Source organism: Piliocolobus tephrosceles, chromosome 1 (assembly GCF_002776525.5).
Source record: "Piliocolobus tephrosceles isolate RC106 chromosome 1, ASM277652v3, whole genome shotgun sequence".
NCBI classification, from domain to species: Eukaryota; Metazoa; Chordata; class Mammalia; order Primates; family Cercopithecidae; genus Piliocolobus; species Piliocolobus tephrosceles.
In genome coordinates, this window is record NC_045434.1 from 83,962,167 (window position 1) to 83,985,611 (window position 23,445).

General features: G+C 36.8%; 1 protein-coding gene across 2 annotated transcripts in view; it reads right to left on the reverse strand.

Moving 5' to 3' along the window:
* The window catches only part of CDC42BPA (CDC42 binding protein kinase alpha), a 312,993-nt gene that overhangs the window by 8,920 nt on the left and 280,628 nt on the right, over positions 1 to 23,445 (reverse strand). For both annotated transcript variants that reach the window (XM_023203616.2, XM_023203615.2), the window contains 4 exons: positions 21,634 to 21,718; positions 15,616 to 15,739; positions 14,762 to 14,879; positions 3,797 to 3,914 (listed from right to left, as the gene is read on the reverse strand). In XM_023203616.2, the coding sequence (XP_023059384.2) occupies positions 3,797 to 3,914; positions 14,762 to 14,879; positions 15,616 to 15,739; positions 21,634 to 21,718 (445 nt within the window). The remainder of the gene's footprint in view (positions 1 to 3,796; positions 3,915 to 14,761; positions 14,880 to 15,615; positions 15,740 to 21,633; positions 21,719 to 23,445) is intronic.

A 23,445-nucleotide genomic window follows, 5' to 3' on the forward strand; every position in this document is an offset into this window, starting at 1 on the left:
AGCGATATGGGAGCCTCACTTCAGCACTTCTAAGGAGATGGGCTGTCTCAGCTCTTTAAATCTTTGCAATTTAGGGCCTATCTTTATCTGCAATTCCACAAATCCAAAAGTCCTGAAAACCAAAAGTTTTTTCACAAGCTTGATGCAAATTAATGTGATGACAAAACCTAATGTGAACTGGGCCGGGCGTGGTGGCTCACACCTGTAATCCCAGCACTTTGGGAGGCAGAGGCGGGCGGATCACCTGAAGTCGGAAGTTCAAGAGCAGCCTGGCCAACATGGTGAAACCCCATCTCTACTAAAAGTACAGAAATTGGCTGGGTATGGTGGCGCATGCCTGTGTTCCCAGCTACTTGGGAAGCTGGGGCAGGAGAATTGCTTGAATCTGGGAGGCAGAGGTTGCAGTGAGCAAAGACTGTGCCATTGCATTCCAGCCTGGGCAACAGACAGAGACTCTGTCTCAAAAAAACAAAAACAAGGCCGCACGTGGTAGCTCAGGCCTGTAATCCCAGCACTTTGGGAGGCTAAGGTGGGTGGATCATGAGGTCTGGAGTTCAAGACTAGCCTGGCCAACATGGTGAAACCACGTCTATACTAAAAATGCAAAAATTAGCTGGGCATGGTGGCACCTGCCTGCAGTCCCAGTTACTCGGGAGGCCAAGGCAGGAGAATTGCTTGAACCTGGGAGGCGGAGATTGCAGTGAGCCAAGATCGTACCACTGCACTCCAGCCTGGGAAACAGAGTGAAACTCTGTGTCAAAAAACAAACAAAAACAGAAACACAAAACCAAAACAAAAAACAAAACAACAACAACAACAAAAAACCCCAAAAAATCCTGGAAGTTGACTTTAGGCTTTGTTTATAAAGACCCCATTTATTCCTATATTTACAGTGTGAACAGTCATAACTTTTGCTGTGTGAGTATTAACGTATTTGTGGGAACTTAATGTGTTTGTTTGTCATGGATCTTGCTGGGAATAAAACATAATATAGGGTAGATCCCTTTCTAAAACATAAAAACATTCTGGCCTCAAGGGCTTCAGGTAACGAATTATGGACCATTAGCTAATTCCTAAAGTTGTAACACCTTTGTACCTGACTTCTTGATAACTTAGTAACAGCTTACATCAATCATCAAATCTAGCTATCGCTAATAAAAACATAATAGAAGTGGTTATTTTCCCACTTAGCAAGATTTTTTCATTGTGGTCAGGGCTACATACTGGGTCCAGATAACGTTAGGAGATAACGGCAAGAAAGTTGCAAACTGTACACTTCAACATCTTGTCAATCAAAAGCTTCTTGAAAGCATGCTCTATGTCTGTAGCCCGCCTCCAAGATGATTGTCCCTTCTAGTATTCACTCATATGTAGTCCCCTGCCACACACCCAGGGCTGGTCTGTGTGATCAACAGCGTACTGCAGAAGTGATGATACAGCATTCCTGAGGTTAGGTAGAAGACTGCTGCTTCTGTCTCTCTGATCACTTGCCCTGGGGGAAGCTTGCAGCCAGGCCACAAGGACACTTAGGCATAGGGTATGGAGAGGCCCACAATGGCAAAAACGGGAAGCCTCTAACCAACAGTCGGTGAGGAACTCAGACCTGTCTACAACCACATGGGTGAGCCTGGAAGCAGATTCTCTAGTCACAGCTGAGTCTTGAGGTGACTGTGGCCCCAGCAAACAACTCAACTGCAATCTCCTGAGAAATCCTGAACCAGAGTCATCCAGTCTATGATGTTCTCAGATTCCTGACCCTGAGGCACTGTGAGATAATAAATGTTTGCTATTTTAAAGCTCCTAATTTGTGGGATAATTTCTTATGTAGCAAGAGGTAACTAACACAACATCATTCATCTTTGTTGCCAGAATCTAAAAAAAAAAAAAAAAAAACATACCTGGGCACAAATTGGGTGCCAAAATCAGTACTTGCTGAATGAAGAGCAAATGAATGGAGGAAACTCAATCTGCATCAGAAGACTTGAACTCAACTATCTAACATTCAAGAATAGAAGGGAACAAGTAAGTTTTCTGACTCAATGACTTTTAAATGTGAAATTGAATTTAGTGCAGTTACTTTCTCTTAAAGTTCATTTGCATGGAGGTGAAAAAAGGTTTCACTGAAGTTGCACCTGGTACACTTTGGGACTGCATTTACGCTGGCACACTCGATTGACACTCTCTCTGATCTCCAAGCGAGTGCCATGCTCCCGGGAAAGCACGCATTTGAGAAAGTTACAGAAAAGCAACCCTTCAGCCAAGAACAGTCTTCCCCAGGTAAGAAACTACAATGATCACTTGACAATCTATAACCTCACTGCTTGTAATTCAGGAAATATCTAAGATCACAGTGAATTTGACGGGAGTAAAATTTATTTTTTTAAATCAGCCAAATGTCCCATCTGTACATTTCTCTCATTTTGAGGTAAGTAGCCTTTAGCATCTTTGTATAATTTTATTCAGGCAGACAATATCTTTTTATACACCTTTCCCCCCCACCAAAAAGTTGCTCCGTGACCGTAGCTGAACCTAAGTGCACCATGGAACAGTTTTTTCTCTCTACGGTCCCTTAGCTCAAGGTTCTAGTTTGAAAGTGTAGAAAAGAGACGCTGCAGTTCCGAGTACAGTTTAAAAAAAGAAAGACAGAGAGAGAGAAAGAGACTAATAAAGACTGAGACACACCTGAAAGCAGGTACTAGGTCATATATGATTTTTACCCCCAGCACCTCAGCAGAAGAGTTGGTAGCTAATGGAACCTCAAACATGTGTACTGAATGAATGTTATCTTTATTGTAGTAAAGGGTATATTCTTGAATCCATTCCTGGCCTTCTTTCAGTGAATCAAACATACGCATTCTTTTTTTCTTTTTTTTGCTACCTCGGGAACTTTGGACATGCCTGGAATGTCCTGCCCCAGCCCCTTCTTAAATGGTTGTAAATGGGAGTAAATGGTATCATACTAAGGCCCCAGCAGGAAGTCAGAGTGTCATCTTTAACTCTTTCCCTTACTTTTCCACAACTAATTCATCATCAAGTCTTACTGCTTTTAACTCTGAATATATATCTGGAGAATCTACCATCTTCTCTCCTTCTGCCCCTGCTGCATCCCAAGCCCTTATCGGTTTCCACCGGGATCACTCTAGGAGTCTCCTTTCCGGATGCTGGCTTCCACTCTTCCTGCCTCTAGTCCATTCTCCAGTTGGCAGCCTGCAGGACTGTTTTAAGAATGTAAATTGAATGAAAAATTTTCCCTACTTAAAAGTCTTCCTTTTGCTTTTGAATAAAGTAAAAAATGTCTTACCTTGGTCTTCAAGTCCCTGCTGGTCTGACCCTTACCTGCTACTCCCCTCTAATTTTTGTTACTTCCTCACCACTACCATGTAGCCACACTAGCCTTCTTTCAGTTAACCAAATATTATTCAAACATGACTCCACCTCTTAGGGAATGATTTTCCTAATTATTCTGCCAAGTAGGGATTCATCCCGAACAGCTACCCCTTGTTATTCTCTATTACTGTATGCTATTTACTTCCTTCAGAGCATTTATCACCACAATTTGTAATCATATTTGTCTGTTTCCCAGATGGCCTGTATACTCTAAAAGGACTTGGGGACTATTTTCTTAACAACTGCATTTGTGCCTATTAGGCATTACCCAGCAGGGTGTGAGACACTTCAGCCACTTGAGAATGCAATGGGCACACGTAAGTGAAGGACGTGTCACCCACAGGACATGAGGGGAAGGAGCTGGGGTCACCCTGTCTCGGAGGCACCTTCCTGCAGCCCCGGCACTTACTTGCTGACAGGCCACTGCTAGCACTCATGGAGCGGCCAGGCTCAGGGCGGGATTTGGTGATAGATGGAATACTGACTGAGCCACTGAATACTGTCCGACTTTCCTGAGGCCGAGGGTTCTATAAACAAAAGCAAGAAAGACATCCTTTAGCCAGAAAGAAACTGATTTTTCTGCAGAGATGTCTATTTTTGACTATAATTACCAAGAAATAAAGTCATCTTAACCAGAATGACACACAGCAAGGAACGGCAGATTATATAGTCTTTCCCACCCACAAAAGTAATAAAAACCTAGCATGAAGTAAATCTCATCCTAATCAGGAGTAAGTACTTATACTTACTGAAATACTCATCAGTAAACAGCATTTTTTTGGGTTGTAAAAACAGTAAGTAAAAGTTATATGGTTAGATGTGACAGTGAAGGGTAGAATTACATGGACATTTGCCGATAACTGAAAGTTTTTACCATGTATGACATTTTTATTTGCTCAACAGCTGAATAAGTCCATTTGGAGAAAATTCTACTAAAATTATATTCTTCTCAAGAAAATGTTTTATTGATGTGATACCAAATGTGCCATTTATAAGTTCACACCCTGGTCACCAGGCATCTTTACTGACTCACACCAATAGTAGTACTGGGATTAGAAATAAGATGCTGCAATACTTACAAACTAGGTGAAGTTAGTTAATTTGGGACTATTAGTTTGAAAACTAATTTCTGATGTAAATGGCCTGGATTTGATTTCAAAGGTTTATAAACAGGTTTATATACATTTACTTGGAAGATTTCTCTACTCCTTACTGATTTTTCCATTTAATTATTGAATGATTTTAGTGTGTGAGGTAGGAAAATAGGCCACAGAATGTTTTTCAAATCACACACACCTAAAGGATAGCCAGAGAGGTGGTGTGCAGGGTGAGCTGTCTGGTTATAGTTGAGAACAGAAAGTAGGCAGCCTCCCCAAAGGCCCCAATCTTTTTCAGACCAGAAGGATGAGATGTTGGGGCTGAAAAAGTCCAGAGGAGGAAAAAATATTTCAATATTCTTTATAAATCCTGCAGAAGGCAAACTACATATACCATGTTATTAACATCTCTTTTAACACTCACAAGGCTTTTCTCCATTTGCTGACATAACCCGAGCCTCATGTAAGCATCTTCTGAAGCAAATGGTCTGGATTTGATTTCTTATAATTTATAAACAGATTTATATATATTTACTTGGAAGATTTATCTACTCCTTATTGATTTTTCTTTCATAGCTATGAAAATGATGGTAATCTTACTAGCCTACTGTCAGCCAGCCTCTCCTTCACTGGCTGTTCAAGAGGGTGTGCCATAAAGGCAGCATAGTGGCCGTGAGCACAGGCTACAGAGGGATTTGGCCCAATACTCACATCCGTGCTGCACAGCTGACTAACAGCAGGGCTTGGGGTCGCTAAACTCTGAGCCCCAGTTCCCTCAGCAGTATCATGGGGATAATAACTGCCTCCTGGGGCTTGTCTGAGGATGAAGCTAATTACACTAGCAAAAAGAAAGCATGTAGCCCAGTCCCACTATGTGCCCTTTCTTTCCTCTGTTCTAGTAACAGCCTCATACAGCTATCTGCATATCACTTTCAAACTTCCTTTTAGTCACATCAAAACAGCAATTCTGGCCAGGTGTGGTGGTTCAGGCCTGTAATTTCAGCACTTTGGGAGGCTGAGGCAGGCGGATCATGAGGTCAGGAGTTCGAGACCGGCCTGGCCAGTATGGTGAAACCCTGTCTCTACTAAAAATACAAAAAATTAGCTGGCGTGGTGGCACGCACCTGTAGTCCCAGCTACTCAGGAGGCTGAGGCAGGAGAATTGCTTGAACCCGGGAGGTGGAGGTTGCCGGAGGAGCCAAGATCGTACCACCGCACTCTGGCCTGGGCAACAGAGCGAGCCTCCATCTCAAAACAACAACAACAAACTCCCAGCAATTCTGCTTGGTGGTGGGGTGATCACAAATTTTACATGTTTAAATAATACCTTAACTCTATAATGGAAATGCAATGAAAAAAAAAATCACACATTGAAAGCCCTAAAAAAATCAAGTTTTGTGACTTTTCCAAAGGATCAATTTGTTAAGTAAAGCCAAATAGTTTTAATTCCAAGTTAAATTATAACATGCAACTTTCCTTTGAAAAGAGATGCTCTCTTCATAGAATGCTATAGGCTATCGTTAGTATAGGGTAATCCTTTATCTTTTCTACATCATCAGAAAATCACACAGCTAGTCATAGCCACTAAGACATAACAAAACGTGACTGGAAGATATATTTATTAACCTGGTGTTCTCTCAGTGCTAACTAGTTCATTAAAATTGTTTGCTTTTTTTCTGATTATAAAGGTAATACTCATGAACTGCAGAACATATAATAATGAAATCATAACAGACCAAAAAAGTTACCTGTGAATTCACCAGACACTATTAACAATTTGATGTATTTCCTGCCTATCTTTTCTTCCAACATAATTTCTTTAACCGTTGATGATAGTGTATCATGCTGTTTTCAAATGCAATAGAACACCAAGCTAACTAGTTATTTTTTAAAAATGTTACAACTGTCTGCCTCATTTTACTGCTTCAAAAACACAATCTTTTCTCATCATTTTGGGCTCAGGAAATATTACTTTTTCTTCTAGTGGCTTAACATAGAAAATACATTAGAGAAATTTATTCACATACCTGCCATACATTGATAAACTTTGTGGTATGACTTATGTTTATTCATGACTTATGTTATTTAATGTTAATAGAAATCTATCTTATCTAAATGGTTTTAGAAGTTTCAGTAAGAGAAAAGGCCTAAATGCTTAAATTACATTTTACAAATTTTACTAAATGTCCTCATACTTGACCTTTAAACCTGGAAACCCAGGGGAACACTGTTGGTAGGCACACCGTCCTCTACACTCACCACCTCAGGGTCCTCAGCTTTCGGGCTGACAGTTCATTTGTCCTGGTTATTTAGTAAGCATACGGTTCCCTAGCCTCAGTTCTTTAGTCATCACATAATTTCTTATACTGACTGCTATTACAATAACACTAAACTCTCCAGCACCTAAAATAGTTAGGTGCTGAAAGATATTTGCTGAATAAATAAATGGAAAATGAATAGATTATATCTGCAATCCCAATTTTCTAATTTGAGTATTGAGATTAATTCAGTTGGCAATGTAATTTCAACATATGATCCTTTCTGTAAAACAGTGTTCAGTTAATATTGATTTGAAGTTACAGGTCTATGTTTTAAAGATACAAAGTAACATTTTATGCAAACACTTAAAAGATGACTGTCTTCTTTGCTATAATATGATCTAGGTTAAATAATTTAACATAGAATACAATGAAATGGGCATAAATACTTAAGGCTTTGAGGTTAAAAGAAACAAGCAATAAAGAAATGTACAAATGGGGCTAAAAAATATTTTTTAGTTATAATAAAAGTCTAGAACTGGAAACTGAGTTCCCAGGTGCCATGCAATTGTGAAACTCACTCCAAGGAGAGGTTAGAGCTCTGAGAAAGTTTGCAGCACTGAGCTTTCCTACATGCACCTGAAATGCCTGAGAAAAGGTTATGGCAAAACAACTAAAAAAGGGTCAAAGCCAGCACTCGGGAAAGCATGCATTAATACCACTTGAAAAGCTCCAAAGGATACATTTTGAAGAATCACACATACTGAAAGTTGGCAACTTGTTGGCCCCAAATTTAACCGATGCCATCTACATGAATTTGGTTCATCTACCAAATTTGCATAGTCCATGTAATTCTTGGTGCATTATTTAAAGCAGATGCTTTTTTTTCTCCAAGAAAATAAAAAAATTAAAACGGAAATAGTCAATGCTAGCAATTCAAAAGTCACATTTACAGGAGCAACCCTGTAAGATGCAAGCAACATGTGAACAATGCAGCCAGGAAAAGCTCAAAGGAGACGGGAATATCTGTTTCAGGCTATACATTTTGTTATTGTTTTTCTGTAAACCTTAATATATATTGATGTTGTCCTTTCTTATAAAACAAACCTACCCTAGAAGAAATAGCAAAAATTAAGGCTACAAAATATACCTGAAACTTAGTAACACCGTAGGCTGAAATAATAAAGGAATGACAAAAAAAAAAAAAGTTTTGTTAAAAAAAAAGTTTAGCATTCAGTCAGCTAGAGTTGAATACATTTCATTATAAAGTGACAAGAAACCTAAGCCTCTGGTCCTTTCAAGGTACAAATATGCATAAGATTAGGGTAAGACTTTCATTTGATGGTACGGTATTTCTAGTTATAGATGACTAACTAAAGCAACATTTCCATAGTCTTTTATATGAGAAGTTATTATTTTTTTGAGACAGAGTCTTGCTCTATCACCTGAGCTGGAGTGCAGTGGTGCAATCACAGCTCTCTGTCACGTCGAGCTCCCAGGCGCAAGTGATCTTCTCCCCTCAGCCTCCACAGGCATGTGCCACCATATCCAGCTAATTTATTTTTATTTTTATTTTTTGCATAAATAGGATCTCGCTATGGTTGGCCAGGCTTGTCTCAAACTCCTAGGCTCCTGATCCTCCTGCTTCAGCCTCCCAAAGAGCTGGGATTACATGTGTGAGCCATCCTACCCAGTGAAAAGTTCCTGATTAACAAATAACAAAATTCCTCTGGAATCCACTCCCTGCAGTCTAAGCAAACTAAGACTTATTTTATCATGGTTAATTTAATTTGGTCAGATAAGATATTTAAGTGATATAATTTAAATGTCAATAACATTTAAAACATTATAATTTAGAATAATTTTATAATACAAGCAAAAAAATAAACTTCCCATCCTATAGCTAATTTTCTAATTGGAAAATTTCTACATATATAAATACAAAAATTGATCTATTATTGTTGTAAGTTAGGGGACATTATGGGAAGTGATACATGATACAATTCAAACATTTTATTACCTGCAAAACTAACTTCAGAAGATGTTCCCTTGAAGTTACTGTAAGCATACACCACTTGATGGACATATGAATATTCAGCTTTAATGGCCACCAGCTCTCCACCCTACTGTAAAGCCACTGGTAGCAAAGATACAAGCTGAAAGGAAGAGACCAATAGCAGCTGCCACAATCCTTCAGAATACAGCATGCTTTCTAAATTTTCCTCTCTCTTTGCTTTAGTTTTCTTACCTTGGATCCTGGTTGGAATTACATGCATTTCAGTAACTCAAAGATTAGTATCTACTTATTTTTAGAATTTTTGTTACTCATTAATATTAATTTTTTAACTTTTTGCTTTGGAGATTTTTAAGCTTTTCAAAAAGGGGTTTATTGTAGATAGGTCTGTGGATGGGCTCTACCACAGACTTTAACCTCACTAAATACAAAACATTTCACTGAATTGAACTGGTTATAGGGTAAGGAGCTAAAAAATTCAGAAATTCTGGGAGCCCTTTCCTGTTTGTTTTAATAGAATAGAGAGCTGTTTCTTATGATGGGAAAATCTTTCATTAAACACAGACAAATCTTCAATACTGTGTTTCAAAAATAAAAATTGAAATCTTTCCTATTCCTCCATCTTCTTCCTCAAAATAAGAAACAAATGGAAATGGGAAAGAAAGAAGAGGAAGATAAACAGAGGAAGAGGAAGAGGAGAAGTTTGGCAGGAAAGAAATAGGCCAAAGGAAAAGGTTCACAAGATGGCACCATCTCAGCGGTGTTACTTATTAAAGCCAAGCAAAAGGAAATCCATACATGGTTAGTAAAAGTTAACACCTGACTCAGCTGTTCATACCCTCAGAGTCATAAAGCTTGGTGTACCAGGGACAGAGCGTAGAGACGGGGAATATTCAGGGTTTATGGAATCAGGAGAGAGAAATTTTTCAGCAGAATTAACAGTCATGTGATAGATGTGTTCAAAGTTGATCGGAGAGGAGATCAGACCGGAGTGATGATGAGGGGATGGATAAGGGAAACCTGGCTATCAAAAACAAAAGAAAGATGAAAAAAGGCAATAAGGTGATGGAAATGGATTCACATTTCACACAACATGCACATAGAACAAATGGAATAGTATCTTGTATCAGAGCTGAATCCTTAATGAAATACTTTTAGGTCTCAGAAAGTTAAATTTTATAATACTCTTGCCAGTTACTTAAATAGCTGATTTGCAAAAAGATCATTCTTTTTAATAAAATTATTCTTTAATTAAAATAGTTAAGTAAGGAGAATTTGGACTTTCGGAGATACTAGACTTTCAGAGTTTACTCCAGTATTTTCTTATGTAATAACACAACCAAAATATGGCAAAAACCTACCAAACATTAAGGATAGAAAAATCAAGAAAGAAGCAAGAAAATGAACAAGTGAACCTACAACAGCTTCTAAACAGATGTGTTATGAAACTGCTTCTTTAGAAATATAAAACCATGTAAAACCATTCCCTGATAATGTGTTTGTTTTTACTGATTTTATTTCCTTATAACAGTTAACCATGGAATATACTAATTATTGGTTTACCTTTAAGCAGCCCAAGCTTATTTCCATTTAGACACCCAAAAATAACATGTTTATTTTCTTAAGTTAAAAATCTTCCCTTCAATGTTCAGGTATATTTTTTAAAAATGAAATAATATAATATCAAAGATATAGAAAAAAGCTTTTGAATCCAAGGACTAATTTTAGAGATAAAAGAACTACTTCTGAATATTCAGGAACCAACACTCAGTAGCCAGTCACCTTCTCTAATGGGAATTTTCAGGATTCAGTTCTTGAAGAACAGTTATGTTTCCAGAAAACATGATCCCTTCATTAGAGGCAGAGGGTGAATGGCATGTTGGAGAGAATGCTAACTGAATCCAGCATGGCATTCATGTTCCCATGAGCTGAGATGAACCTGCTTTGTAAAGAGATTGCATAAACTATCTAGGCTTAAAAGAAAGGCTCCTATGTAAGATCATGTTTTTATTCTAGAGATACGAATAAAATCAGTACTTTCTGAGGTTGTACTGATGTACATGAAACTCTGACTCTTTAAGCTCCAGGATGCCACTATGCTCAAAAATACATTTTTATTAACAATTTTAGTAATGGATAAAAAGCTAGGAGAAATGTAATGTGCTAAAAATAAATCTTCTAGAGGCAAAGTATTATTCTTGCATCTAAATTAGAGAAAAATTTGTTCTTTATTACAAATAGCAACCATGTATTAAAAACGGTAGATTATTTTAAAAATTCAAGAAAATGAATATAGCATCTATTTATAAGCCACACAAACCATCTTATATTAATTGCTTATATTGTCTTGGCTCACTTAGATACAAATAAAGGTTTGGATCTGATACAGGTATGACTCCCTTAGCCTCACTGCCCCTTCCATACTCAAAAAGCGAACAATTTTGTTTCAAGATCATCTGGCACAAAAGCAACAGAATTAAATTTCTAAAGACATACAATACACTTTCTAAGCTTATAAGTATTTCACAGGAAAGCAATACTGATTTGAATAAATTAAAACATAAAAATGTCTGGGACACATGCTCTTTGACTAGATGACAACATGTGGCTTTGGTATTTAAAAACTCATATATGTTAACATTAGATAAATTTATTGCTTCTTTATTTTATGAGACAGTTTGTAATAATTCTATTTCAATGGAAAGAACATATTAACATCTGAGAATACATTAAAATATCACAAGCTTTTCAACAGATACATACACAAGTACAGGCATGCTTATTATTATTTTCAGACATGCATATTATTATATTTACGAGTGTCTACTCTGAGATGAAGATGGTTCTGGGCACACAGTAAGAGCTCAATAAATATTTGTTAGATGTTTCAATGGATGCCTATAAAAAAGCCTCAGGTTATATGTCCTTTGGTAGTGGAACAGAAAAAAGTCATGTGAAAATAAAATCTGCTTGTGAAGAACAGGAATTCAGACAGATAAAATCTTTGATGCATACTACATGTACAGGTGAAGAAACAAGTTTCAAAAATTTACACCAACTTCTTGTCATGGAAATACAAAAGCACTTACGTGATAAGAAAACGTTAAAGCAATGAAAGGCACATTAAAAATGGAATTGCAATGAGAGGGCAAAAAGTCACTTGTGTTAATGCCAAAAAGAACCATTATCATGTGTTAACAAAATTAGGTGACAACAAATACTAAAAATCAAGTAGTCTAATGATTCTGTGGAAAATGCTATCTTATCAATGAAGACTAGACCTTATTTTGAATAAAAAGTAAGATACAGATTTTTTCTTTTTATCTTTTTTTCTTAAAGTGGTGGAAGGAAGGGGGAAGAAAATGTAGAGTAAGGAGGGATCTCTGATATAAAAGTTCTTATAGTGTTTGAAATCTGACATTTTGGCATCAAGGTGCACAGTCTTATTGGATACGAAGGCCTGAAAGAACTCTGGAACATTAGCAAACGGATTTTTCACCTGATAGCAGAAGGACACCAAGCAGAGTAACATTTTGTTAAGCACTGTAATATGTGGGCTAGAATAGAATGTCTACAAAAATCTTCTATGATACTTCTAGCTACATTGTCAGAATGTATGAGATCAAAACATTCTTTTCTGTGTAGTAAAATGAAACAAAAGTGTAAGAAATTTCAATTTTAAAAGAATATCTATTAAAACCTTGTAACTACTGAAATAATTTTATATTTGCTGATGTTTTGTTTTGCAGCTTATATATCTGAAATTTGTATCCTGCTATCCCTACATAATGCTAACTACATATTATGTATTGAAAAAACTACTAACTCAATTTAAAAAGTTTTAATTAAAATACTACACAGCACTTGACTTATCAAATATAAGTCATAAATCTATTCACATTTCAGTTATCTATCACAACTTAAAAAAGTTCTTTAAGGTATTTTGTGCCTGACATTCCACCTTCCATAAGGAAAAACAACAGGCTTTGGACTCTATAGTTACGGTATGTTTACTTCTGAGGACCAGACTCAGGACTTTAAGCAAATGTTCCTAATGGGAAAAGAATGGAGACAAATCTGAGATCTCACTCCCAGGAAAAGGTTGGAAAAAAAAAAAAAAGTATAGCTTTTAAACATGATAGAAAAGTATAACAGTTTTAATATTTCATGTGCTCGACCTGAAAATTTTTAAAAGTACTATATCAAGATAAGCTGTAATCTAGTTTTGCACTTTTTAAATATTAGTCAGCAGAGCTAACCCTATTCCAAAAACCTTAGTGATTAATGAGGCTGGTATGAACTCCATAAAGAAAAGTACATGACTATGAATATATGATAATATTTTGATATTATTGGTAATGGTAGTAAGAATGTCACATTCATTCATAAGCAAGCAGAGCCAGCTGATGAACTGAGATATTTACAATGAAGAACTCAGACTTGAATGCAGATTTTTTTCTCTTCCTATGAAATAAATGCAAACCTCCCTTTAAAAGGTGTTTTTTTAAATTTAAAGAAACTTGACTGCACACCGAACTATATTATCAATCAATTTCTGTCAGTAATAGATGTTTATATCTTCTATCACTGTAGTGTTGATAATGTGGTTCAATTAAGACAGATTTCCTTAGAGAGCAATTTGGGTCAAGATTCACAAATCATCTCCCAAATTGCCATGAAATATGAATTATATTTAAAATTCTGTGCAAAATTTAGCAGCTATCACTACCAATCAAAAGGGTCATTTTTAAAGTTTTAATAGTATGCTGAGAGAACTATGGTACTGAAATGTACAGAGCCTGGCTAATTCCACTAATATTCTTAATTTAAACATGACAAGTCTCAGAGCCTAATCTTCATATTGTTAAAACAGAATAGTTCTCCAATGTTGTACTTTTTTCTCTTTTTTTTGAGATACAGTCTTGCTCAGTTGCCCAATGCAAAGGCAATCATAGCTCCCCACAGCCTCAAACTCCTGGGCTCAAGTAATCTTCCCACCTCAGCCTCCCGAGTAACTAGGACTACAGGCATACATTACAAAGCCCAGCTATGTTTTTATAGAAATAGGGTCTTGGTCGGGCTTGGTGGCTCATGCCTGTAATCCCAGAACTTTGGGAGGCTGAGGTGGGCGGATCACGAACGAGGTCAGGAGTTCGAGACCAGCCTGACCAACATGGTGAAACCCCATCTCTATTAGAAATACAAAATTAGCTGGGCATGGTGGTGGGTGCCTGTAATCCCAGCTACTCAGGAGGTTGAAGCAGGAGAATCGCTTGAACCTGGGCGACAGAGGTTGCAGTGAGCTGAGATTACACCATTGCACTCCAGTCTGGGTGGCAGAGTGAGACTCCATCTCAAAAAAAAAAAAAAAAAAAAAGAAATGGGGTCTTGCTTATGTTGCCTGGGCTGGTCTTTAACTCCTGGCCTCAAGCAATCCTCATGTCTTGGCCTCCCAAAGTGCTGGGATTACAGGCATGAGCCACCACACCTGGCCTATGTTATACTTTTTCATGTACAACTGACCAGGTAATGTTTGTAACTGGGCAAAGGAAAAAGATTTAATTTCACAACTATCGGAGAGATGTGACCATTAATGAATAAGCTAATGTGGTTCTCTGGGAAGAAAAAAAAAAAGAGTAGGCCAAATATCTGTAGTGATTTGCTAATATGTAGTGAAATTTTAGTGATTTGGTAACCACATTCCAAATTTGGTGTAGAACCTCTCCAAATCTGGTAGTTTCTTCCACCAACGATAGTAAACTTAGGCATGGGAGAAATTCTCCAACATGGAACTAAATAAGAACTTGATTTGTTTGGCTTTTGACAGATGTCTAAATTTTGTGTTTTGTTCATCAGGTATGTCATCATGTATCTTAGACATATTGTGGTATACTGAGAGAAACATTTCCTTATTACATTCACATATCCTTTGAAGTTTACACATAAGCCTATTTATATTCCTCCGACATCTGCACTTTTTTACATTCACTCTTAATTCCTCTTACCATGGGCAGATCTTTCAGGATCTGTATTCCATCTCCAGGACCCATGTGTGCTATGTGGTTAAAATTAGTTGGATTAGAAATTAATTTATTTCTCATTTCTGGATCTCGTAGCATTTCCCTGTAAAACAAAGCATCTGTTTAGACACTGTTTCCATAGTTAATTTACGTAGCTTATGAAAAAAATTAAGCACACTTAATTTTCTTAATAAAAATACAACTGTTAAATCTCATTAATAAGAATATAATTAGAGTAACAGAATATACTCAATTAAAAATTTACTTCCTTAGAATGTTTTGTTTTAAATTTTAAATACAAGATCTTATGATTTTAGGTGGAAAAGTAGAGAGGGTTTTTTCAAATACTTAAGACATCAAAGAAGCTCTACTCTATTTTACATATAATTCTGAACATTTTATGTATCTCTTTAAAAATGATAACACTTAAAAAATGGTCTCATATGTAACTGTAAATACTACAATCTTACTTCTGTTTGCTCATGAAGAGAAAAGTCTGAACTTCTTAGACATATACAGGTTTACTGTATGCACAGCTATGTCCTATGCTTATATTGTAGAAAGGTACACAATCCAAAAATATGACTATTCCATATATACAGAGAAGTGAATAAGGTGAATACAAATATGGTACTTTAATCTGGTGCATACTCACAATTTTGAGAATATTAATTAAAATGAGACTGAGAAGTTACATTCATTATTGCAGTTTTTGACACCACAGATGAATGAGATTTTCAGATACCCAATTTTCCTTCCAAATCAAATACAGTATCATGACCAAGTAGTCCTTCAGATGTAGAAGCAGGCATGGATGATAGTACAGGTTAAATATCTACCTCCTCTGCTGCATCCTTTCCTCTTCTGGGACTCTGAAGGAATAACGTCGCTTATTGTTAATATTTCTAACCATTTGTTTCCGACTATTATCTGATGTTTCAGGAACTACCAGTTCGTCCCCTTCTGTTAAAACAAAAAAATACAAACGATAATGATGTTCCTTAAACTGTTAAAATGCTTTTCATCTATTAACCTCCAAGACAGTACAAACAATGATAGTACAAGTATATGCAATTCTGGTTTTTAAATGTTGTGTTGATAACCACAGTAAATAATATTTAACAGAACCTATGTAAACAGATAATATGCTGAAAGTAAACATAGCTTACAAAATATACTTTCATTTTTACTTGATTATAAACATAGTATGGCATAATTTTACTAGAAGAAAACTGTACTTGCCTTGGTGTTCTGTCACTCTAATCAGCCACCCCACCCCACCCCAGTATCTCAATACTGTGTTTTCTCTCCCTCCAGGTATTGATTTCAATGGCTTAGGGTGTTGTTAAAGAGCTACTATTGTTACCCTGAACAGTAATCAGGCATAAATGGTAAATAACAATAACAACTATCTTTACATAATAAAAAAATTTCCTTTGCAAGGTTCAATCTATGAGACATGGAGTAAAAAAAAGGAGCTGTGCTCCCACTACCCTTCCTTTACAAAAGGTAAGAATCTGTCACTATTTCTCCTCTTCTGATCTTGGGGGTAGATGTTTAATCATATACACCTAGCAACCCAGTGACAGTTTTATCTGATGTCAGTTTTAATATCTAGAAGTAAACAAAACTGTTCGCCAGGGGCTCCCAAAACATGCTGGGCTATGTGAAAAGAAGAAAAAAATAGACAACTGTATCCATATAACACAACAAAGCGTGTCATTATCTAAATAAGATAAGAAAAAGGGGCAAGTTTAGAAGTTTTCAACACCCAAAAAGCTGAAGTGAGAAGGAGGAGGTGGGAGAAGCGAAATGAGCCTATAAGAAAATAAAGGTGATAATTAGCAAAAGTGAAACATGATACTCGTGGCATAATAATATGGCTTAGGCAGACTGCTTTCCTAATAATAAATATTTTAAAAATAGAATTATTATTATTTATTTATTTGAGGCAGGGTCTTGCTCTGTTGCCCAGGCTGGAGTATAGTGGCACCATCACAGCTCACTGCAGCCTCGACCTCCTGGGCTCTAGTGATCCTGCTGTCTTGGCCTCCCAAAGAACTGGGATTACAGGCACATGCACCACCATGCCCACTCAAAGAACAGAATTTTTGAAGTGAATGATAATGTGGGACACAAATTTGGAATTTGAGAATTATGAGGGTAAAGCAGGTCTTGGAGACTTAAGGTGGCAATGGGAGATTTTGGACAGGCAGAGGGCTGCAGGAACACTTTGACTCTTAAGATATGACAGAGAAAGCAAAATACAGAAAAAGAAAGAACCTCTTGAGATGCGATTTCCTTCCTTTGTCAAAGAAAAAGACAACTACATTAAAATTTTGTCAGGTCCCTCTTCTCCAAGATCTACCTCTACTCTTAGCCTAGAGTAGAAAGATGAAAAAGCATGGGAAGAGACAAGTCGGAATAAATTTTGTCTTACAGACACATAGTGGGTATGAACACATTTATGACCAGCATAGTCACACACAGTGAGAACAGGGTGGAGCCAATCTTACACAAATATGTGGAGTTCCTCTAAGAAACAGAATACAGGCATACCTTGGAGAAAGTGTAGGTTCAGTTTGAGACCATATAATAAAACGAGTATCAAAATAAAGTAAGTCACACAATTTTTTTGGTCTTCCAGTGCATATACATTATGTTTACATTATACCGTAGTCTGTTAAGTGGGTAACGGTACATGTCTAAAAAAAAAAATAACATACATACCATAATTTAAAAATGCTTTATTGCCAAAAAATGCTAACAATCATCTTCACCTCCATGAGTCGTATTCTTGTTGATAGTAGGAGGGTCTTGCCTCGATGTGGATAAGCTGCTGACTGAGCAGGCTGGTGGTTGCTAAAGGTTGGAATGGCTGCAGCAGTTTCTTAAAGTGAGACAACAATAAAGTTTGCCACACTAACTCCTCCTTTCACAAAACATGGTTCTCTGTAGCATAATGATGCTGTTTGACATTTTACCCACAGAAGAATTCCTTTCAAAACTGGAGTCAATCCTCTCAAACCCTGCCTCTGCCCTATCACCTTAGTGTATGTAGTATTCTAAATATTTTCTTGCTTTTTCAACAGCATTCTTAACATCTTCCACCAGGAGTAGATTCCATTTCAAGAAACCATTTTTTTTTTTTTTTTGCTTACCCATGAGATACAACACCTCGTCCAATCAAATTTATCATGCGATTGCAGCAATTCAGTCTCCACTTCTAATTCTAGTAGTTCTTTTGCTCTTTTCACCACATCTGTAGTTATTTCCTTCACTGATGTCTTGAACCTCTAAAAGTCATCCATGAGTGCTGGAACCTGCTTCTTCCAAACTCCTGTGAATGTCGGTATTTTCTCCTCTTCCCATGAATCACACGTTCTTAATGGCATCTAGAATGATGAATTCTTTCCAGAAGGTTTTCAATCTATTTTGCCCAGATTCACCAGAGGAATAACTATCTGTGGCAGCTATGGCCTTATGAAATGCGTTTCTTAAATGATCAGACTTGAAAGTCAAAATTTTGTCCATGGGCTACAGAATGGATACTGTGTTAGCAGACATGATATTAATCTCCTTGTACATCTCCATCAGAAATTTTGGGTGACTTAGGTGCACTGTCAATGAATAGTAATATTTTGAAAGAAGTCTTTCTTTTCTGAGCAGCAGATCTCAACAGTAGGCTTAAAATTTTCAGTGACATCCTGTAAACAGATATGTTGCCATCCAGACTTTGTTGTTCTGCTTATAAAATATAGGCAGAGTAGAGTTACCATATTTTTTTTTTTTTTTTTGAGATGGAGTTTCACCCTTGTTGCTCAGGTTGGAGTGCAGTGGTGCAATCTCGGCTCACTGCAACCTCCACCTCCCAGGTTGAAGCAATTCTCTTGCCTCAGCCTCCTGAGTAGCTGGGATTATAGGCATGTGCCACCACGCCTGGCTAATTTTGTATTTTTAGTAGAGACAGAGTTTCTCCATGTTGGTCAGGCTGGTCTCAAACTCCTGACCTCAGGTGATCTGCCTGCCTCGGCCTCCCAAAGTGCTGAGATTATAGGTGTGAGCCACTGTGCCCGGCTGAGTTACTGTAACTCTTAAGGGCCTAGGATTTTTTCGAATGGTAAATGAGCACTGGCTTCAACGTAAAGCCACAAGCTGCAATAATCCCTAACAAGACTCAGCCTGTCTTTCGAAGCTCTGAAGCCAGACATTGACTTCTCTCTAGCTATGAAAGTCCTAGATGGCATCTTCTTCCTTACAGAAGTTTGTTTTAGCTAAACCGAATTTTGTATTGTTCAGTGTAGCCACCTTCATCAATTATCTTAGCTATGTCTTCTGGATAAACTGCTGCAGCTTGTACATCAATACTTGCTGTTTCACCTTGCATTTTTATGTTATGAAGATGGCTTCTTTCCTTAAATCTCATGACCCAAACTCTGCTAGCTTCTTTTCTACTGCAGGTTCCTGATAGCTCTCAGCTTTTATAGAATTGAAGAGAAAGCTTTGCTCTGGATTAGGCTTTGGCTTAAGGGAATGTTGCAGCTGACAGTCTACCCAGATCACTAAAACTTTCTCTGTAACAGCAATAAGGTTGTTTCACTTTCTTATCATTCGTGTGTTCTCTGTAGCAGCACTTTTAATTTCTTTCAAGAACTTTTCCTTTGCACTCATGACTTGGCTAACTGTTGCAAGAGGCCTAGCTTGCAGTCTATCTTGACTTTCAATATGCCTTCCTCATTAAGTTTAATCATTTCTAGCTTTTGATTTAAAGTAAGAGATGTGCGACTCTTCAGTTGAACACTTAGAGTCTATTGTAGGGCTATTAATTGGCCTAATTTCACTATTGTTGGTTCTCAGAGAATAGAGAGGCCCAATGAAAGGGAGGGAGACCAGGGAACAGCTGCTTGGTCGAACAGTCAGAATACACACATTTGTCAATTAAGTTTGGCATCTTACATGGGCATGGTTTGTGGCACCCCAAAACAATTACAATAACTTCAAACTTGGATCACTGATCACAAATCACCATAACAGATAGAATAACAGTGAAAAATTTGAAATATTGCAAGAATTACCAAAATGTGAAACAGAGACATGAAGTCAACACATGCTGCTGGAAAAACAGCGCCGAGACTTACTGGAGGCGGGGTTACCATAAACCTGCGATTTGTAAAAAATGTAGTACCTGTGGAGCACGATAAAGTGGCACACAATAAAATGGGGGTATGCCTGTATAAAACTAAGTATGGGTCTTGGAAGTGAAGTATCTAAAGCTTACATTTCATTAACTTCACGAGGTATCCATCTCTGAATGAGAATCACCTCTAAAACCTGAATATCCTTTCTTAAGTCATAATGGAATATACTCTTAGCATAGACTCCTGCTATGTTCACCAAGAAACCTCTGGTTCCAAGACAATGTACCAATGCACTGAACCAGAAATCAAGCAATTTTGTGTATTCTAGTACTTATAACATAAAAACACACCAACAAAATAAAACAAAACCAACAAAAATAATCACAGAAAAACTTCTGATGGATTTTTTTTCGATAGTAGAAAAGACAAATTTATTGGAGGAATATGGGGTAGGTGGGAGAAAACCATTAAGATGGTTTTCTCAAAAAAAAAAAAAAAAAAAAAAAATTCACTACCCCAAAATAATGGGTCTAAACATTTTAATGTGTTTTCTTGAAACCAATATTTTTACTTATATTTGTCCACTTAAATTATTTTAAATACTGGCCAGGCATGATGGATCAGGCTTATAATCCCAGTACTTCGGGAGGCTGAGGCAGGTGGATCATTTGAGGTCAGGAGTTCAAGACCAGCCTGGCCAACATGGTGAAATTGTCTCTACTAAAAACACAAAAGATTAGCTGGGTGTGGTGGTGCACACCCATAATCCTAGCTACTCAGGAAGCTGAGGTTGGAGGATCACTTGAACCTGGGAGGAGGATGCAGTGAGCCAAGATTGTGCCACTGCACTATAGCCTGGGCAACAGAGTGAGACTCCATCTCAAAAAAAAAAAATTATTTTAAATACATCATGTACCATAAATACATCCTTGCTAACAGACCTGCCACAACAGATCAGAAATTTACAAATACTTCTATTATACAGAAATTTGCTGTTATGACACAAAAATGACTTTATTATGTAGAAGAGGGCACTATAATAATATTTGTTAAAACTGAGACTTTAACTGTTTGGACACCCTGACAGGCAAACAACATTTAATTCTATGTGAGCAGTCTCCCTGGCATTTTATGTGTGGTATGTAATAACATGTGTGACAGTCTCACCTCAATATTTTGGTCACTGACCAAATATCCTCCCCTCCTGTCTGTAACACTCTGGGTCTCCATTCCCTCTCCTGGTTCCAGGCACTCCCGTGACTCTCCTCTCTTTCCTGCTTCTTCCTATGCTGACATCACCACTTCCGAAGTGCTAGGCCCTGTACACTGGCAGGCGATATGTTCCTGAAGACATATTCCTCAACTCTAGATGAGTGTTTATAATTTTAATGTTACAAATTTTGGTTAGGTTCTACAATATTGAAAATACAGAAGATATAATCAGCTACACTTTCTCTACTTATCCAGGTACTCCACAGAAAAATAACAAGGTATATCAGAATTAAATACTTACATGAGCTTGAAGAGAATGACTTTTTGCTCAGTAATTTATTCTAATATATTAAGAATGTGACTGGCCAACATCATAGACTTGGAGTAAGATACACCTGTGTTGAAATCTGGACTCTGGCACTTACTATTAATGTGACCTTGGGCAGGTAGCTTAGAAATAATATTTCCAATGAAGCTATCGCTATGAATATATATATATTTTCTTACCTGCCATCTTATTTTTGAAATATATTAATCTAATGGTCTCCAACCCTAAAAGATTTAATGATCCTTCACTGTTTAAGGGTCGAACCTAAAATAAAAAACAAAATTAGTATTTCGACAAAACCTTTAAAAATTAAATTATAAAACGTATGTCCAGATTATAAAGTACACCTTATTAAGACTTCTTGCTTATCTACTTCAAAATACAGCCCTCTCAGAAAAATCAACAATAATTCTGACTGGAAATGTATAATACTATCTAATTTGAACAAACAAACTTACAATGATAACATTTTAAAGGAAGGCTATCCTAGGCAAATGAACAAATAAGTAGAAGTACATTTAAACCTTAGACATTTTAAAGCCATTAATGACCAGTTATACTAAGAAGATATCAACACGGCTGATTTATGAATTCTTACTATCAAAAACATATGCATACATATGATGGAGATGGAAGGGTAGATCACTGGGGAAAGGAGGGACTGTCAATAAACAGTGATTGAGCAACTGGTTATATGGAACCAACAAAATAAAATCTCTACTTCACATCATACACAAAAGCATCAATTCCAATTGGATTAAAAACAGAAATGTAATAGGCTGAGCTTTACAATGTTTGGAAGTTGGGCATATACATTTAAAAAAGATTAAAAAAAAGGTAAAACATTTGGAGGAGAATAGAATGTATATTATGACTTTAAGGTAGGAAAGAGTTTCTTAAGAGAAAAAAGACAAACATAAAGGAAAAGAAAGATACATTTAACTACATTAAAATCAGTAACTTCTGTTCAGCCAAATACAAATGAATGAATAGGTCACAAAGAAGAAAAAGATTTACATATCCATTATTAGCCAGTATCCACAATGTATAAAGAATTCCAATAAATAGGAAAAATATGGCCAACCCAATAGCAAAATGAGCAAAAAGCATGACCAGGCATTTCATGGAAGAGGAAATATGAATGATGAATAAACATACAAAAGACTTTCAACTACACAGTTAGTTAGGGACATGCAAATTGAAACTTCAACGAAATACTACTTTGTAACCATTTACAAAACCTATGAATCCTGACAATGGAAAGTACTAGTATGTGGATAAGAATTCCTTTACGTTGTTGATGGGAGTACTGGTTGGTACAATTACTTTGGAAAATAATATGACACTACCTCATAAAGCTGAATAACTGAACTCCCTATGTCTCATCTATTCTGCTCCTAGGTATATGACTGAAACTCCTGAAAACTATTCCAAAAAACATATGCAGCAACATCACAATTGCAAAAAGCTAGTAAATAATTCAATGTCTACCCATCAGGGAACAGATAAGTTCATGCAACAGAATATTTTATAGTACTGAAAAGCAATAAACTACGGTATATGTAACAACATGAATGAATGAGACTCGGTGGATGAGTGAAGAAAGCAAGATAGAAAATGACTATATATTATAACATTTTTATAAAACTCAAAACCAAGCAAAACTGAAAGATATATTATTTAGGGATACTTAAATATGCAAAAATTCTGTATTTTAAGAAAAGCAAAGGAATGATAAGCACACAATGCAGTTTGCAGTTGTATGAGTGATGTTCTGATTCTCAGGTTAGGAGGTAGGTTCATGAGTGATCAGTTTATTATTATCCTTCACAAAGGCCATCTATTTATTCTTTCACATATATTGCAAAAATTACACGATAAAAATCAAATAGGGCTGAGTGCAGTGGCTCACCCCTGTAATCCCAGCACTTTGGGAGTCAGAGGCAGGCGGATCACTTGAGGTCAGAAGTTCGAGGCCAGCCTGGCCAACA